The 20,798-nt window shown below is 28.0% G+C and overlaps 1 protein-coding gene across 2 annotated transcripts in view; it reads right to left on the bottom strand.

Annotated features, from left to right (window-relative positions):
* The window catches only part of LOC107438258 (uncharacterized), a gene marked incomplete at its 5' end in the record, with an annotated part of 31,560 nt that overhangs the window by 2,752 nt on the left and 8,010 nt on the right, over positions 1-20,798 (bottom strand). For both annotated transcript variants that reach the window (XM_043046151.2, XM_043046152.2), the window contains 12 exon segments: positions 2,177-2,245; positions 3,935-4,018; positions 6,373-6,416; positions 8,409-8,453; positions 9,959-10,018; positions 10,684-10,749; positions 12,105-13,071; positions 16,810-16,868; positions 17,190-17,317; positions 18,802-18,896; positions 19,219-19,295; positions 20,083-20,184. In XM_043046151.2, the coding sequence (XP_042902085.2) occupies positions 2,177-2,245; positions 3,935-4,018; positions 6,373-6,416; positions 8,409-8,453; positions 9,959-10,018; positions 10,684-10,749; positions 12,105-13,071; positions 16,810-16,868; positions 17,190-17,317; positions 18,802-18,896; positions 19,219-19,295; positions 20,083-20,184 (1,796 nt within the window).

Raw genomic sequence — 20,798 nt, 5'->3', positions numbered from 1 at the left:
GAAATTAAACTAATATAAGTTCAGCCACAAATTCACATCAAATTAAATACAAACAAAGTTAAATTGTTAATCACACTTCATTGAAAAAACAATATCTGGTGACTTGATGATTAACCATTTAGCTTTGAAATAGAGAAAATTAAACCAATGAACTGACTTTTAAGAAAAGATATATTATAAAATAAAGAAAGGAAATAAATAAATTTTTATCTTGAAGAACTTAGTTTTTCTTCGCTACTTAATAATTAACTAGTATTAGTTATATAGTTCGTAAAAGTTAAAAGATTAATACTACATTAAATTATCTAAAACTATTCCAACTTTTAAATACTGTGAAAATAAGTTTTATAAATATTGAATATGCAAAGAACAATATGAAAAATGAATAGGTGCATCAGTGACTCGGGATTTAGTGTCAAAATTAAGATAACCCAGTGGCCCACTCATATGATGAAGTAAGCCAATTTCCTGTTTTAGAACAAGGATGGATATTTGGGCCAGTGTAAAGATGTCATTTTAGCATTGAGTTGCATACAATAATTTCTTCAACTTTCAGATAGAGATGAAGATAACAAAATAAAGGATGTTGAGTTTTGTTCAAACTCAAACCTTTTAAATAATATATTTATTTTCAATCGAAAGATAGCAACAAAATAACTGTGATAGTTTCAGAAATCTATAAACTTTCAGTGCTGTATCAAAAATTTATAAAATCTTAAATTATTGGTCACTACTGATTTGTATATAAACACAAAAATATTTCAAATCAATAACTTTTTTAATTTGCAAGATTAAAAAAGTTATTGATTTGAAATATTTTTGTATTCTGCGAGGAAAAAATTAGGTATAAATAGATAATAAATTATATTCTTTGTAGAGATTTTAGAGTCACCAAGATATAAAAGGTTTTAACTCAGGAATTCATTTTGCTTGAACTTTCTGAAATAATGGGAAAATAACAATTGGAAAACTTTTCTCTTCACATTACTGTAGGCTTAGGATTGATCTGCTTAGACTAAACCATTATTTGAATCTTCCATTTCATACAGATTTAAACAAATAGTTTCTCAGTGTGACATGTTTAAATAATGGTTTGTGTACCTGAAATCTACACATAACAAAGTCTAGTAGTGTAATGAGTTTCTAAGATAAGCAAATATTTAGAGTCTAGTATATTTAGTTTCAGAGACTAAAAAAATGTTAAGCATGCTAAGCTGCTAAACTAGAGAAACATTAAAAATCTAGAAATTATTTTGTGGCAATAAATTCTATTTGACATAAAAAAAAATCTAACGAAGGATAAAAATATCAATATCCCAATAATAATATAAGCACTTAGTTATAAAAATGAAAGCGACACTTGTAACAGTAAACAATCGAATTTTGCAATTTTTATTAGAAAATTAAAACAAAAAGATATATGTTTTTACATTTAAAATCCAAATCAGCATTATTAAAAATTGAGATGTTTTGAACACTGAGATGTTTTGAATTTTGCAATTTTTATTAGAAAATTAAAACAAAAAGATGTATGTTTTTACATTTAAAATCCAAATCAGCATTATTAAAAATTGAGATGTTTTGAACACTCACAAAAATCAGAAAAACCAGGACAAAAAGCTAAAAATAAGGACAAAATGTTTTCTATCAGGAAAATAAGAAATATTAGGACTACTACAAATCCTGAAATATACAATTTTTAAAAAAATTGCAGATGTGTGTATTGCAAAAAGCACAAGTATATCCTTTATGCAAATGTTTGATGCCTGGAAATCCCTAGAAATACGAATAGTCTAACAGGTGAGATAAACTACTGATAAGGCAGATCGCTCATTGGAGGGCAGCCAAATGTATCAAATGTCGATAGAAACACATCTGCAAAGGTTGCTAGGTTTGGGTTGGGTCAAATGTACAAAGTTGCAGAGAAATAATTAATTCAAGTCGTTAACTTAGGCATATTTTATTTTTTAGTAGTTGCGTAATTTTAGAAGTAAACATTGAAAAATTAAGCAAGTTATTTAAAAAATTTAAAAAAAAACAAACTTAAGTTTAAAAAATGGGGAAAAGATGTGAAAAATCTGTTTGACAAGAGTAGTGACTTTCATACAAAAGTGAGAGAAAAAGCAAGCATGAAATGTACATATAAGTAATAGTAGAAAAATAAATAATAAATTACCTTCTTTACACAATCTTTCATAAAACGAGTCCTTGATTTTAAATTGTGGCTTGCATACTGTACAGATACCTGTTGAAAGACATTATAACATGAGCAAGATTGAGTTTAATATTAACAATTCCACTGAATTTCAATTCTCTACTGAAAATTTAAAATTAAAACCATTTTTAGAGAATAATTAGCAAGTACCCCCAAAGGCTGGAAATAAGTTAGATGAAGATCTTTAATTCGGTAGAAAAAGTCACAGTGTTATTCTTTAATTTCAGTAGAAGAATTCAGTAGTTTGGAAATATTGCAGTCACAGTAGAGATGAAGTTTGTATCTGAGCATTTAATTACTATAAATTTTAATACTATCAAATTAAGCACTAAAAACTAAAAAAAATTATGATAATATGAAAGCTTTAAATAATTTAAGTTTTCAAAACTCTGCTTCCAATATTTTTTTTTCTTTAATAAACTAATCATCGTCACCATTTTCGTGACAGCTCTTTGTGGGTTTGGGCCCCAATCTGCACCTCTCCAAGAAATTGATAACCAGTTCTTGACACTCTGGAACTTCAATATACTAAAATTCTTTATTTAATACTCTAAATTGGGTAACAAATAAACAAATTAATTCTGCAAAAGTTCATGAATTATTAGTATCAGTTGCTGTATTTAGATTATTTGAGATAACTTGTATCAACTGTAAAGAGAAATTTTTTTTTTAATTTAATATCTTTTTTGGACACATTTTACGATTATAGTTTAGGTAACAAAGGAATAATAGACAATAAAAATGAGTAGTTTTGAAATTTTGCAAATTTGTTGGAAAGTATAATACACTATAAGTCTTGACAGATAGGGTTGTGGGAGTTTTGTAGGAGATATGTTAAGAAAGTATGTTAAAACTTCAAAACTACTTGAATAATTTTTTAATCACTATTTTTCTTTTTTTCCCCAGGACCATTAGTACATCAATACAAATGAGATAACATCTAATTCTGTATCAATTTCAGTTTCATGTTCTTTGAACTTTATGTAAAGAGTTTTTGGTTGCAATGATTACATTTTTTTCTGATATTAAATTAATCATCTTACATTTTAATAATTTTTCTTTATAGCCTGTACTGTTCTGCTCTGAATTTAAAAACAGTAAGAGTGATTAATCATATTTTTTATATTTATAAGAAATGGCATGGTAAGTAGGTATTTCTATTCACATCACACTAGTGCTGCACAATGGGCTATTGGCAACGGTCTGGGTAACATCCCTGAGGATGATCCGAAGACATGCCATCGCAATTTTGATCCTTTGCAGAGGGGATGGCTCCCCTGTTTTGGTATCCTGACGACCTGCGTGCGAAGTTGATCACTTTACGGTAGAACAGTTCAACGAGAACCAATACCATGCACCTTGGTCCCTATGCAGGCTGATCAAAGTGGTCCCTGACCCGCTTACTGACGTTATAAGAAATGAAAGATACTTTATTTTTACTTTTAAACTTAGAATATTTTATTTTAACTTAAAAAATTTACTCTTACATTTTCTTATTCCCAATATATCTTAGTTAATTTTCATCACATAAATAAACAAATAAAACGGTATAAATTTAAAAAAAAGGGATTTTCTTAGATTTTTACAACATAAAAGAATGCCCCAAAACATTTATTGTCTTCTGAATTAAAATCTGTTTATTAAATTTTCATTAAAAAATTTAAATAAATATTTACAAAAAATGGAAATAAATAACAGAATTACTTAATAAGGACTTACTTTCTCAATAACATTCCCAAGAGTGATCTGCTCAGGATCAGAATTAAAAATTATCCTCTTAATGCTTGAATAAAGTTCATTATCCTAAAAAACAACATACATAGGTACTTAAATAAGAATAATGTCATAACTGGAAAGAAACATTTCAAACTATTTTTAGATCTAAAAGCAGATAAACAAAGTTATCGAAATAGAAAAGAAGCCAGAAAAAGAAAATAACACATGAATTTCTAAAACATTCAAATTTAAAATATCAACAATTTAAAAAAAATTGAAAAATTCATTTATTTTGCAGGAAAGAAAAAAAATTCCCATGTTCACTTTGTCATTCATATGAAATACATCATTGTTTAAAGATAAAAAGCTTTGAAGCTAAATGCCAATAAATAAATAATATTTGCAACTCACTAGAATTTATAATCAGTCCTATGTAATCAATAATATCTTAATCAATGAAACATGATTTCTTCCTATCTTCTAATGGTACTTCTTAATAATTATTTTAATTTTAAAAATATAGTTTTCATCTACTTGAAAAATTTTCTTCTTCCCATAATTAGTTCTAATTTAAATATATCGTAACATCACTGTTTCTCTTCCTGCAAACCACCTCTACCTCACAATATTCTTTTACTATCTTCCTATTAAATCATTATTCTTTTATTATCTTTTCTTTGTTTTAACTTTTTGTAGTTTCTTCTAACTCTCTCTGTTAGTGCTTCGATAATGAAGAATGTTCTTCATCATAAAACTAAACGATCATGTGTCTATTTATGGGTCATTATTTGTTTGCTTTTTATATTTAGGTTTATTTATGTACAGCACAAAATTAACCTTTTCTTTACTTCAATAAAGATATTTGGATATGGAAAAAAATATATTGGCCAAGAAACTTAATTTTTACACACAGATATTGCTAAATTATTTATATCATACTAAATCTCTTTTTCAACTGCACTAAAGTTAGTAAGGAAAAAATATTATCAAAAGCAGACTGAAAGGCAAATTCAATCATGTAATATTTATTGACAATTAAAGTCTCTCAAAAATTAGCTTGAACGAGAAACTTCATAATGTAAAAGATATTTCAAAAATAGCATATTTTCAACTGATCAATTTAACTAGACTGTAAATTTCATGATCATTTTTATTAGCTAAAAAGAAAGATAGAAGGTTACTCTGTTTAAATAAAAAAAAAATACTGTAACTACTTACAATAAAAGCAAATAGCTTATAAAAGCACATAAAAAAGTTAAAAGTACGATAAAAGTTAAAAGTATACATATATATAAGCAATAACCAATATTTTTTAGTATTGTTTAAAACTGCTAATTTAGCATTTTTAGAAAATGTGAAATTATTAAAAAAGTTTAAATTTCAAATATTCTTAAAATAAAAACCTTAATGAGCCATTAAATAATGGTTATGAAAAACCATAAATATTTAAATAAAGTTAGTTTAATGTGAACAGAATAATTGAATGAACATTGCATAAGCAGCATAGTACTTTTACTTAATCAGAGTGCATAGTCAAATCCTTCAACAAAAAATAAGTACTCAAAAAATATTTCAATGCACAACGTACATTAACAAAATGCAAAATAATTTTCAAAGACTTTAGATGATCATGATAAAATAACTAGTTTCTGGCGAAGAACTCTTTTCGTGACTATATTAGTCATTAAAAAATGATGAAAAAAATTTTCAGTTCGATTTCAGAGGGTGGAAAATGAAGCTTGAAATTGAGAATATCTTGCAAAATGCAGCAGAGTTGCACAGGTGCGGGCAATAATCTCACCGAACCCAGCTCACTATACGCACATGCGAATTCACAAGTATTTCATCAAACCTGTAAAATGAATGGCGATTTCATACGCTATGGACCGACGGCACGCTGAAATAGATTGCGGTTGAAAGAATTGCGAAAACGTTGAATAGAACAATTTGAAAAGCCTGCTTTTGCATAATACACGGTGAAAATTGACATGGTAAAGAAAAAATCTCATTTTTGAAAATGGGAAAATTAAGCACTTTTTACAAACACCCAATGAAAAAAGCACCTTTATGGAGTTTTAAAATACAGAAATTGAAAATAAGCACCTTTAAGCCCTTTTTAAAAGCAGCACACACCATGTTAATGATAGCTAAAACCAATACCGCTCATTTGATGACTAAAGCCACTTTATTATTTTGATCGGACTTATTTCAGACTTTCCGATTTGCTCTTAATTTAATAGTAATTAAATATATGAATGTTATTAATGTTATAATTATGCCCGATGGAAAGTAAACTTGAAATATACGTCCAGACTATTAAGGGTTAAATAGCATGAAAATTACTAAAGCCTTAAAAATATTAATAAAATAATTCATTTTAACAGTAAATCACATGAAAGCATTTTTTAAATTCTAATAACTTCTACAAACTGAAAACTTACTGTAGGTGGATTGCTTTTTATCGGTTTTCTCACTGGACTCACAGCTAAAATAAAAAGAACATTTGTTTGCTAAAATAATCACATAATATAAAAAATAACACAAAGATTTTATTTAAAATTTTACTTACTATTAAAACTAATTCAATACTTTTATTAAAATTTTATTTCTCCATACAATGCAAAAAAGTATACCCAAAAATTGATACTTGAAATCTAGGAATTCAACTTAAAAACAAACTTATCGTATTTTTAGATAAAACATAACAGTTAAACTATGTGTTGCACTGAGGATCAATAAAATTTTAAAAATTTCGGCAAGCTCAGTGCTGCAGCATAATGCATTGGCAGTGTATTTACTGTTTAATTTAATAACAGGCTACGATAATTAAAATGTACATTATTTAAAAGAAAACAATATGAGGGGAAACAAAGAAACAAACAAAAGTGAAAGAAAAGGTCAAGAGACAATTTCAGGATAATGGAACCTGTATTTTTTTAAAGAAGATTTTGGAAATCAGCTGAATTAATATAAGAGTTGCACTGTTATGAATTATGAAAGATAAAAATATAGTGGTCGGCACTCGATATAAAGATCCTTGTAGGTTGAGCAAAAACAGATGCCATAATGTGAGGTCGTTGTATCAAGAGTGCATTAAAATACTGTTAATAATTACTTGTCCTAAAAAAATACATGACCAATTTTAACAAAGCAAGGCTTTAATATAAATTGGTAACTAACAGAAAAATTGGTAACAACACAAATATTAATAACTACCGAACTAAACAAAAAATTAATAAGTACCATTAAAAATAATATTTTATAAGAGAAAATGCTAAAAAATAATATTTTGGATCAGGTTTACTATTTTTCATAAATAATATACATCAAGAAAACTGCAAAGACAATTAGGGAAAAAAAACTAGACAAGAGAAGTGACATTTTGCAAAAAGAATGAATAAAATTTTTAAACAAGAAAAGTATGATTGATAAATTTCTCGCATTTGAAAAGAAAGTTACACAGATTATGAATAACCATAATGTATGATCATCTATGATGAGATCTTTACTTCATTTAAAGAGGATTCAAGATGTTTTATATTTATTATGAGATGACACAGTAAATAATGCATTAAATAATTTCTCTGAAATATTTTTTAACAGGGTGCATAGCTAAATCTTTCAACAAAAAATAAGTACCTTTTAAGTATGTACTAAAATAATATTTTTAAGCACTATATACATTAACAAAATGCAGAAAATTCTTCAAAGACATTACATGATTATGATAAAATAACTAGTTAAGATAACTACTTAATAAAGAACTCTTTTCTTTATTATATTAGCCACCATAAAAATATCAAGAGATTTTACAATTCGATTTCAGAGGGTGGAAAATAAAGCCAGAAATTGAGAATATCTTGCAAAATGCAGCAGAGTTGCACATCAGAGTGCAAGAATTTCACTGAACCCAGCTCAGTAGACACACATACGGACCTGCAAGTATTTCGTCAAACATGTAAATTCATTGGAGCTTTCATTTGCTACGGACCGGCGGCACACCGAAATGTATTATTTGAATGAATTGTGAAAACATTGAATAAAACAATGTGAAAACCACACTTTTGCATAATACCTGGCAAAAATTGACATATTAAAGAAAAATATCTCATTTTCGGAAAGGGAAAATTAAGCGCGTTTTAAAAACACCCAATAAGAAAAGCACCTTTAAAGGCTTTTAAAAATCAAAAATAATCACCTTTAAGCACTTCTTAGAAACGCTGCGCACCATGTTTAAATCTAATGATTCAATTTTAATTGCTTTATTGGAATGAAAGGCTTGGTGTGGGAGTTCTAATTGGCATTAAAATAACATTCATGTCTACGAAATAGTGGAAGGGATTTTATGCATCGGTCCTACTAATGGAAAGGTCACTGTAATTGAAGATGACACTATAGAGCAAATACTGTGTTTTCAATAATCAATAAAATTATGTTTGAAATTACTTTACTTCCATAAAACATGATTGACACTAACCTGTTTTGCTCACTTGAATTGGAAGTTGAAATTTTTTCCCAGGTCCTTAAAAAAAAATAAAAATAGTCACTATTTAGAAATACAACTAAAAAATAAATTACTGAGTTATAAAAATTTTAAAATAAAAATTAGACATATAAAATCTATTTGCTGATATCAAAGCTTGATATTATTGGATATAATAACACTAATTCAATTTTGCATGAAAACAGACATAATGTAAAGTTGTATTAGTGCACGAAAATACCACTAATATTAGCTTATCCTAAAAAATACTTGACCAATTTTATCTCATTTTATGTAAAATACAACAACAGTTGAAACTATGTGTTGCATTGAGCACCAATAAAACTTTGAAATTTTGATAAGTTCAATGCAGATGCATTGCATTGCATAATGCATTGTAACACATCACTATAATACTGCTTTTATTCACTGTATCACTTCTTAGTTCACTATCTCCTAAACAAATGTGCAAAAATTAATTTTTTGTAACAGTTTACTGTACATTAAACAGTGTAAAAATTAATTTATTGTAATCAGTTTATATATGCCCCTTCCCCATCTAGGCTTGTCTTGCTAACTCCTGGAACAGCTTTCGCAATTCTTTTTGGATTGTTGCTCGACATGAATCTAATCAGCTGATATTGAAACATGTTACTCTTATTTAAGCAATACACTTCCAAATCACTCAGCAATACAAACATAAATAGACATTTCTCTTTTATAAAAAAAATATATTGGACTTGTCAACACGTAAAAAGAACGTAATTTTATTCCTTTTTTCTTTGAAAAAGAATTGAATTTATATCAAGTATAATTTCATCTCAAATATAAATAATAAATTAAAATTTAAACACTGCACAGATACATTTATATTTGTTTGTCAATGACTAAATAAATTGACAATTTGACGTGGATAATTGGCACTTACTATTTATGCTCAAGCACTTTTTTTGTAAATATTTTGCAGAATTGGCAAGGAAAAATAATTTTCTATCGTAATTGTTTATATATATATTATAAAAAGAATCAAATATCCAAAATGAAAATTGCCAGTGATAAGAAATGTGTTGTTCTTTCCTTTAAATATGTCGATTTTTAATCACCTGTTTTTTATTGGCTGCTGTTTGAATGAAAGAAAAGGATCACAATTGTATTCACATAAAAAAAAAGACTCCTTACTGGATTATTCTGTAATTCAGAGATCAAATATTTGGAACTTTAATCAATGAGTAGTTGCAGAGCAATAAACTCTTTTCATTTCATGAGTAATTTAAAATTAGCATTTTTTAATGCATTTCAGGTAATGTTGCAATCAACGGGAAAAAGCAAACTCAGCCTTTCTCCGAAGTTACATTAAACTGTTACGCATATAGATCATTAACCCAAAAAAAATAATACAAAAAATTGCGAAATAAAAATGGGACTAGGAAATATAAAATATCATGAAAAATAACGTCAAGCATGACAAATAAATTTACATATTTTTTAAATTATTTTAAAATTAAAAATGTTTTGAAAAATACGAAAAGTGAAATCATTCTTACCTATTTTAGAGAAAGGAGATTTAGATGCTGGTCCACTGACAACTTTGGTGGTTTCTAAATCTTTTCAAAATAACAAAATATTAATAACTAAGCCTGCTTTTAAAAAACTTACATTTTTAGCAAAATTTTAAAGTAAAATGGATATTTGAAAGAAAAAAAATAATAAAAAAACATGTACAGTGAGCAAAAGAGATATTCTGAATAACTTTTGTTTCAATTATCATATTTTCATGCATTAAGTGCCAATCTTAATGGTTCGATGAATTAAACTTAAATATATTAATTTAAATATATATAAATTGGTTCTAATTAAGTTATGAACTCTAACACAAGAAAGTTTTTTCTAAGTAGTGAAAAAAAAACTGCCAGCAATCTGGAAAAAATGGCCCTGATACTTTAACTTTTAGCACAGAATTATAATTTTATCTTTTAAAAACATTATAAACACAATTTACTAGTGTTTTAGAAAGTTACACTTTTTAAAGAAGGAATATCTAAGCACTTAACAATAATCAGTGGCACTAAAGAAAAGACTGATATTTGAAACTAACTAGTTAAATTTATATTCATGAAACACATAAATCGCAAAATGCATACAATGAATAAAAAGATAATTTTTATTCCTAAGCTAATTCTCAAGAAATATATACAAAAAAAANAAAAAAAAAAAAAAAAAAAAAAAAAAAAAAAAAAAAAAAAAAAAAAAAAAAAAAAAGAGAGCATACTTGTTTTTTTCACTTGAATTGGAGATTCAGGAGCTACTGCTGCAGAAGTTTCCTCTATTGTTAAATCTTTTAAAAAAATAAATATAATTGTAAATTAGTCATTAAAACATGAAATAGTTTTTTGCTACAGAAAAATAAAATTTTCAATCTAAAATATTACAAAAAATGATGCATGACATTTTATTGCCTGTACCGTAGATAAATTGCATCCGAAATTCAAGAATGTTACACAAGCTATAAGTCTGAATGTTCATCAATTATGTGATAGAACATGTGCACAAATTTTTCAATTTTAAAGATGCCATAGTAGTTTTTTTTTCAAAACATATTTTATTTGTTAGCACTAAATAAATTTGGTGCTATTGAGCTTCTACATTATTAAGGGATGTGCACATCTTTTAAAATTCCTAATAAAATGAAACTGAGCAAAACTTTCCAGTTAATGTGTATTCACAGTGCAACGGACGGGCTGTAAGCCTTCTGCCGGAGAGGTTCAAGGTTCAAATCACAGTTGGAACATTTCTACTCTAGATTTCTGTTCTAAAACGGTGGATAACTATTTAGTATGTTTTAATTATTCAATTTAAATTTTTAAGAACAATTTTTTTTCAATTAAAACATATGGGTTTGGTGGAATTAAAATATATCGTTTTTAGAATTGTATTTTTAAATTTTTTAAAGAACAAACTGAATTTATTTATTTCGTAAATAAAAAAATTTCATGACCAATTACATGACGACAATGAGGTCAGCACAGTGCACTGACCACCTTTACTTTTCAGACAAGCTAGTGCTAATCGATTATTCACAATGACAGCTGAGTGCCTTGAGACCTGAGCAATCGTGGTTCATTAAAATGTATACATTTAAAAAAATTAAATTTGATCATAGCTCATTTTCGAAAAAAATAAACACTATTAACTTTTAGTTTCCAAAAATGCCCATTTTCATATACCATTTCCAAAAATGAAAATTTTTCTTTACTATTTATTGACAGTGATTGAAATTGAATCATTGATTACTGAACTGATGATTTTAACACCATCAAACTCGCTTAAAATGAAGGCATTAGGACCCAACCAATCGACTTATTAAATCCGTTGGCTTGTTAAACCAGAAAAAAATAGAAGCTAGAATTTTTTTCTTAAAAATCAACTAGAAAGTGTCTTAAAATGGTTTAATTTTTTACACTAATCGGTACAAAATTTGAATTCATTTTAATAGGACCACACCAATTCTTTGATGTTGATATGCATGGCATAAAATTCTAATTAAATTAATTCTTTACATTACTTTAGTAACATCTAATTGCATTATACAATGAATCTCCTATTGTAAATGAACAAGATACGATTTTGAATAATTCCGTCAATAAAAATTAAACATTATAAATAATGTATTATTTTAACTCAATATGGTACCTTCTTTTTCTGACAATGTTGATGCCTTTTTAGGAGAAGATGGAACATTTTGTGGGAGAATGACTTTTGTTAGTGCATTTATTGGAGAAGGAACGTTTAATTTTGTGCTAGCTTCAGGTGGAGCAGTTATAACATTTTGAGGCAAGATAATTGGACTCTGTTGGCCAAAAATGATTGGAACAGTTTGCAAGTTATTATTTGGCACACTTGTAATAGCTAAGGGTGGATTATTTTTATTGTCTTTAAAAATGATGATTCCAGGTGGTATCACCATTCCAGGTGTATTAACAGCAGTAGAACTCAAAGAAACTGGTGGTGTTGAAAGTAAGGAAGTTTGAGAAGTAAACTGAACTGGTGGTGTCTGTATAATGGAACCAGAGGTAGGAACCTGGACTGGCGGTGTTGGTATGTTTGGAGTAGAATTTGATGGTTTCTGTAGAATAGAAGAAGCGGTAGTCTGAATAGGAGGCAACTGAATAACCGGAGAAGGAGTGGTAATTGGAATTTGAGGTTTTAAGGCTGTCGTAAGAGGGTGATTCATCGGAAGTTTTATTAATTTATATGTTTTTTGCCTGCCATCAGGTGTCAGTTGTTGAACGAGGAACTCTTGTGGTGAAGAAACAGGTTCAGGTATTAGTGAACTAGTTTTCAAAATTGCTTTCTGTAAGGCGGTATCCATTGATTTTGATGTGTTTGGTTTCAGCAGCACTGCAGCATTTTGGAAAGGTGTACTTGATGATGAAGGAGAAACGGTTGTCTTTTTCAGTTTTGATGTTAATAAACTTTTCTTTGCCTTTGGGCCTGCAGGATGGGGTTTAATATAGCTAGTACTTGAAGAAGCACCTAATGGTGACCCTGCTATTGATGATGATGATGGTTTCGACAAATTAATTTGACTTTCTTCAACATTAGAATCCACAGGAATGGGAGATATATCTAGCTCACTATGCTTTTGCATCAGCAAACACTAAAAGGCAAAAACATAGTTTGTTATAAAATAAATCACAAGGTAAATTAAGCTATTTTTAACACATAAAAAGTTTAGGCAGTTAATAAAACATTTTTTTTAGATGAAAAAACAATGTAACTTGATTTATAGGTAAATCAAGAAAAATTGTAATTGATATATTCTTAAAAATAAAAAGATGTTAGAGTGAACGTGTACTTTCCAGCAATTTTTGAAATGTACAGATATGTTATGTTGACATTTTAATTTCAGTGGTTACCACAGGAGTGATATTTTTATCACAATTTTCAATTAAAACACAAGTCCTAAAAATGTACAATCATGCGGCATTATATAAATCATCTGTTTCCTTCAAAAAGTAACACTTTTATTTATTAATACTAACTTTTCACAACTATTTTAAATTGTATAAATTCTACTCCCATCTACAAATAACAATGTCGGTAAAACATAATTGGTACAACATGCAGAGTCAGTCAGGTCCTCCCTTTGGAACCACCTTCCCAATGTATAGTAATAAAATAAAAAAAATTAAAAATTATGCCCCCGAAGCAGCTATGCTGAAACTTAAAACCATTTTCCTTAAGTATTAGGCACACACACAAAAAAAGAATATTTAGCTTATAGTTGATAAATACTTTAATCTCTAATCACTGAGAAATAGCTTTATCTTTCTTTTTAATTTTTTCATATAAAGTATTGAACTGACCAATATTTATGGAAATTTTTTCAAACTAACACTAATAAACTGTTTTGTCATCAGTGGTAGTAAAATATAAAAATTTACTTAAGGCACAAACTATATAAATGTTAATAAAATGAGAAACTGTATTTAAACACCTTAATTTATTCTACGTACAGTGTGGGGGGAGGAATTTTAAACATATGACTTTCTTGAAATTTGTTTCTCAGGTACTCAAATTTTGTATTTTACCTCAAAAAATTACTATCTTCAAAATAATGTAAACATTTGTATACTTTACATTTAGGGGTGCACAACCTGTGGCCCACAGACCACATACTACTCGCCGACAGTTGATGTACAGCCCGGGAGAGCTTCTAAGCACAATTTATTTAATTTTTTTTAAAAATTACTATTATTAAAGTTAATATTATTGATAATTAATCCATAATTATTATTATTACGCTAAATTATTATTATTACTGTAGAAATCCATAAAAATAGGCTCAAAGAATAACACCCTAAACACACAAAATTAGAAAATCAAATTAAAAATGAAAACAAAATGAAAACAAAAGTAAGTTAATAGTAGATAATATTAAGCTCTAAAGCTGCAATAAATATAATTACTAAAACCTAGCTCAATGAAGACAAAAAGGATTTAAAAAAACGAGAGAAAAAAATGAGAGAAATAATAAGTAAAAAAAATTATGAGAGTTAATAAAACTTATTAATTCTCTTCATTTTTCTCTCATTTTTAATCCTTTTTGTCTTCATTACACTATATAGATATTTGATAAATCAATTATTGATAAAAAGGCAAAAAATATAATTTTTATTTTCGAATCAATTCTAATAATTTAAAGTTTTTAATTTTCTGAAAATATGTTACTAAGTTTACTGATTAACTATTTAGTGGTGTTTGGAACACCAATTTTAAGATAAAAAATTATGATATGTGCTGCCAACATGACTAAATAATATGCGTACGGCCCTTTGTTAGTTAACCTGTAGTGCAAGTGGCCCTTCACTCAAAAAGGCTGCGTACTCCTATTTCACAATTCAAAATTTTTACTACTATTACGAACTCTTGGACATGGGCCCAGTGCCCTGGTTGGTAGGGCACTGGTCCCATGTCCAAGAGTTCGTGGGTTCAATCCTCGCCGGCCGAAGACTCCTCGTGTAGTAAATGGTGACTGATGCACGTTAAATCTATCGAGTTGTTCCACGTTCCCATAACAAATCAAAACCTCTGGGGGTACTGATCCAGGAGTTTCCTTGTCTTCTGGATTGGTTCAAAATTACAAGGCTATGGAGTTGAACATTTTTTTTTTATTTCTAATGGCAAGGCAAAAGGTACAGATACAAAGATGAAATAAATAACAAATACAAATGTGGATAACAAAGAAAGAAGACCGAAGTCATTGCCTTAAAAGTTCTCTTGCTTCCCAATATCTTGAGGACTCAGTGTGTCCATGAAGGGCCACACATAGAAGCAGGTGGTCCATGCCCAATTTCTCTCCGGTTTAACAAAGTGCACGAAAAGGCGTGGTGGAAAGGCCTATGCGGATAAGTGAGCAGAAAGACAATTGTGGCCTGTATATAAGCGGAAGGCCGCAACTGCATCACGTCTTGGCTTGTCAGGAATTAAAGAAGAGCTTACATTTCTTTAACTTTTCAAAGCTGTGCGAGTCTGAAGGTCTTGCAATGAGTTGGTTTTACATAAATTTTTAAGGAAGTAGCCGTATTTGGTTGTTGTAGCAAATTGGCACCTTTCTTGGCAAGTAAATCTGCCTGCTCATTGCCCCAAATACCACAACGGGCAGGCACCCACTGGAGGACTATTCGCTTTCCCCTCTAAAATAAAGACCTCAAGAGGTCGTGACATCGGGAAATCTCAGGTGTCAAGGGACGTTCATGTGAGCTAATTGATTGTATGGCCGCTTGTGAGTCCGAGAAGAGAACTGCATTTTCAAATTTGTGTTGGAGGGCCAGTAGCTGCTGTAAGGCCGTACTCAAGGTCACTACTTCTCCATCAAAGGCGGTGCCAATGTATCCTGCTGGTACGTAGAAAGAGAAAAGTTCCGAAAAGACACCAGCCCCTACATTAAAATGGCAGTCAAATTGAGAACCATCGGTAAAAACATGTAGCCAATCGTCCACTGGGTATCTAATCGCCATTGTCTCCAGGGCAAGATTTTTTAGAATAATTGGAGCAACATCTTTTTTACCATGGACAGTTTTCACAAGATCCAAGTTTATTTCAACGTTTGTTATTTCCAAAGGGTTTTTAGGTTTCAAAAGAGGTAGTGTATGACACGGGATTTCAGTGTCGTTTCTAATGTTAGGGCTACTAATGGAGTTGAACATTAGTAGCCCTAAACCCAAAATTGGGTCGGTTGTTCAACGACGGATATAAAATATAAAGTAAAATATTATTAATAAAAAAATAATAAATTATTAAAAATTACTTTTTGCATGGAGTTTTCTTAGGATAAACGAATTTTATAATTGGGTGCAGAAATTTTTCGATTCACTTAAAAAATTACTGAGATAAGGTGAAATACGGAAAAAGCGAAATTAACATTAAGGGGCCTAAGTTTGGAGCAGCCTTCCTAACTACCCTACATTTTGCGGAACATAAATCCAAATACATCAAAAAAGGTAAGCATATCTTCGTGTCTGAATTTGTAAATCGTTTGCATTAACTAATTCACATATTTAAGGTCACACTCTCGAACCATTAAGATTGAGTCCTAGTACATGAAGATCTGATCATTAGATCAAAAGTTATTCAGTATGGTATTTATTTGCGCACTGTACAGGCTCTTTACTATGTACTATTTTTTGATGCAATCATTAAAAAAAAGTCTTAAGGTAATTCTATAGTGATGGTGTTTTAAATTATTTACAGATAGTTTACTGAAGTTAATAAAATGTTTATGAAATGAATCATAAATATTTAAATGTTATTAACAGATTTTATATTACTGGAGTATAAGAACCGCATTACTTATATTCAAAACTTTTGCAATCATTATAATAATTAAACTTACTAATTCTTCTGGCATATTTTTACTGAAGAAAGTTTGAGGTAAATGTGTAATAGGAACTTCTGAAAATGCAAAAACAAAACATTTATTAATTTAATTACAATAAACAGATTAAGAAATAGTTATTCATCTACTGAATTAAAATATCATGCAAGTAGATTTTATTAAATAAATTTTCTTCTTCATACATTGATTTAAAGATATATAAAATTTAAAAAAAGAAATATCTTTGCTTTTTTAAAGATAAAATCTTAATAACAACTTCGTAATATTTATATGTAGCTAGATTAAACTTATAATTAGATTAAACTTCAAAATATAATTAAAATTTTAAAAAAAATAAAAATTCATGTTACAAAATATAATTAACAGAAATAACTTACGTTTAGTTTTACAAGGTGACATAAGAAAATACAGAATTAGTTCATTCAAATCTTGCTTATCAATGTTTGTTTTATAAGGACATAAGCCTAAAAGAAATGCAATTCGTTTGGATATATCATATCCTAAACTGAAAATGAAATAAGAAAACAATATTAGCACATAGAAAAAACTAAATAAGTATATTTAAAAATAATTACAAACATGTATTTTTGAAAAATTTAATTATTGCCATTAATAAGAACACTGGTTTATAAAATCAGTTATTACATAATATTATACATTTTGATAAATTTTTACGGTGTTAAGTGAGTGCCCATTTAAAACTCAAAGTATCCTTTTCAGGGAGGAAGTGCCCTGCCGTTTTTTTTTTTTTTCCTTAGGGAGAACTCTGGATACAAGCAAGCAAGAAATAGAATTAAACGATTCCGTTCAAAAACATTAACCATAAAAATCTAACAAACAATTTTAATTGATTAATTGTTAGTATTTTAGCATAAAACGAATTATAGACAGAAAAATGAAAATAGAAGCAAAAACAATATAGTGCTAGGATTTTTGATCATTTTTAAGTGAAATTAAAACAAGAAGAATGCGTCTGAAATGAAGATCTAGCTTACGCTACTGAATATTTCACAGATGGCCATTGCCAGCTGTAATCTAGGGGAATTTGAATCTGCAAAATAAATGTACCAACAAAACTGTACTGTACCTGCAAAATGATATAGAACTCCACAACCATAGCTACAATTATTAATGGAGATTCACAAATAAAAAATATAGTTTGTCATTGGATTTCTCAGAATTTAACTAAACACAATAAAAAGTAGGAGCAGAATTAATAAAGAAAACTTTCAAATAACATAAAAATGGGGACAGCAACATTATTTCGAAAATCATAACTGGTGATGAAAGATACATGTCCTTTTTTTAACATTTAAATACCTAAAAAAGCTAAATATGGGACTTTGAAGATGGTCCCATGCAAACACCGGAAAAAAGACAATGTGCCATGAAAAAGTAATGAATACAATTTTTTTCAGAAATACAGGACTTGTTGAAGTCATCAAGCTTTGAAGTACACAAGACAGCCTGATTTGATTGGCACACTAATAAATATAATGCAGAAATTCTTTAAGCAGAGAATGTCAGAAATCATGCTCCACTGTGAACTATGACAATGCATCTTCTCTTTCAGCAAGATTATCAGTTCAGTTTTTAGAACAAATACAAATGAAAGTGGTAGGACATCTGTTTATTCACTTGGCCTAGTTATGCATGACTTTTAATAATTTTTAAACATAAAAAATTTTTTATGTGGACATTGTTTTTATTCCTAAGAAAAAATTGATGGAGCAATAAATGCATTTTTCTAATTGATTTTAAGTTAATAATGGCTTGAGGTATTTTTTGGAAAACACACCTGCTGAAGTGTGTTGATGCCGGACACAAATGTGAACGCTCCTAAGATTTTATAAATATAACTTTAAAATCCTAAGTCTATCTCACTAATTTCTGAGTGACATCGTATAAATGTATATTACATGATAAATCCTTAAAGCATGCTGCAAAATATTCCAAAATCATCATTTAACAAATATTATAGTCACTTACGTATTTAGAAACATTATTCTGTCTTTGTACAATGGAGAATCTTCATTAAATCCAAAACCAGAAAAATCAAGTATATTTTTTCTAACTTTGGCTTTCTAAGAATGAAAAATATAAATAAATAAACAACAAAAAATCGTAACATCAATAAATTATTTGAATACTTGTGATAACATTGACAACTAGATAAATGAATTTCACAAAAAATTCTCAAAATTATCTTGTTAAAAAGATTATAAATTATGATAAAAATATCAATTATTAATTAATTAGCATCATTATTTTTACATAAATAATAAGTTAGTTCTTAAGAACATGTCAAAATTGATGAATAATAAATATAAATTATATTGACAAGAAATTTTATTCTGAAAAAAAAAAAGACATACTGTTAAGAAGAAAAAAATTAATATGACTTACAACTGCATCGGTCATGTATATTAGATGATGTAAAACATCCAAATCACTATAATTCGCAGTAACAACCAAAAACTTAACTAGAAATAAACAGGAAATTAGTAATTTCAACATCGAAATATTTAATATTCTAATAACAATATTTTTTATTTGAAAATTACAAAATTGATATAGATTTATTTGTTGTATTACAAAGATTTTAAAGTTTATTTGCTTTCAGTTAGCTTTTAATCAACTTTACCAGCTTAAGATGGTTAGCTGTACTCAGAAACTTTAAAAGTAATGTCAAAACACAATGAAAAATCTAATTGATATTCAATAAGTAACATATAAATAATATAAATGATAAAATACCCACCAATATGTTAAACTACATAAAAATTAGCAATAAAAAAATTATTGCTACAAATTTAATTACCAAGGAATAAATTAATTCCTGAATATGGTATAAAACATTATTATATACTCATGTAGAAAAGTATTAAAACTAAGGAGAAGAAATTCAAAGAAATATATCACAAAATGACATATGGCCCAATTTGAAGGGGAAAAAATGGAAAAGAGATATTCAATAGTTTCCTGTGATAATAATGATAAATTATAATGGTTCAAAAATTTTGATTTAAAATTTTTATAAATTTACTTTAAATTCCATATATTACTTTATTTTTCAGCAATATTTATGTGTAGTTAAAATTATACCAGAAGATATCAAAACAGAAAACGCTGTAAAAAGAGATAACAGATGGAATATACCATAATTTAAAAGCTACATTTATAAGATAGAGATACATTTGTCAATTCAAAAATATATTAAAATCTGAAATAAAAATTATTAATTTTGAAAAATAAAGATAACAACTCTACCATTGGGCAAATCTCCAAGTTTAGAACTTTCCCCTTTATTTGGAGTTGAGATGGTGGCACCAGATGCTTTTAAGGCTCTCCTCTTATATACAGTTTGCAGCACTAAGTAATAAATAATTATTTATGAAAATTATTCCTTAAATGTAAAAAAATTTCTAAAAATATTAATAAAATATCTTAGAATGTATGTACATAAAAAATTTATTATTACTAAAGAATTTTAATTTAATATTTCATTTTTTTTAAAAATATGTAACTCATTATATATATATATATATATATATATATATATAAATGTGTGTGTGCATATACTTTTTTTAAAGAATATATGCATAATCGAAGCATATCATTTTAGGGACCATGATGATGAAACGTCTGTGTTTGATGCAGCAAGAAAACTAAATGAGGTTTCTAATCTAAAAGGTCTTGGCAGGTAAGTGCTGCACATAAATATGATGACAGAACTGTTTTTTATTCCACTAAGTATTCTTTACGTCATTTATTCAAAATTATTGATTTATGCAAATATTAATGTGACATGTCATTTGCTTATAGAGGCATGTAAAATATCTAAAATATTAAAATGACTTCAATTTAAAGTTCAGAATATCAAACAGGCGTGACGTTTTCCTGTCATTTTCGTTTATTTCCTTGTCAAAGTTTTTTGAATTAATTTAATCAACATCATAAAAAGTATTTAGGTGCCATAAATAAAT

Source organism: Parasteatoda tepidariorum, chromosome 4 (genome assembly GCF_043381705.1).
Source record: "Parasteatoda tepidariorum isolate YZ-2023 chromosome 4, CAS_Ptep_4.0, whole genome shotgun sequence".
Taxonomy (NCBI): Eukaryota; Metazoa; Arthropoda; class Arachnida; order Araneae; family Theridiidae; genus Parasteatoda; species Parasteatoda tepidariorum.
The sequence above is the reverse complement of the archived record's forward strand: the minus strand, read 5'-3'. Positions and strand labels throughout refer to the sequence as shown.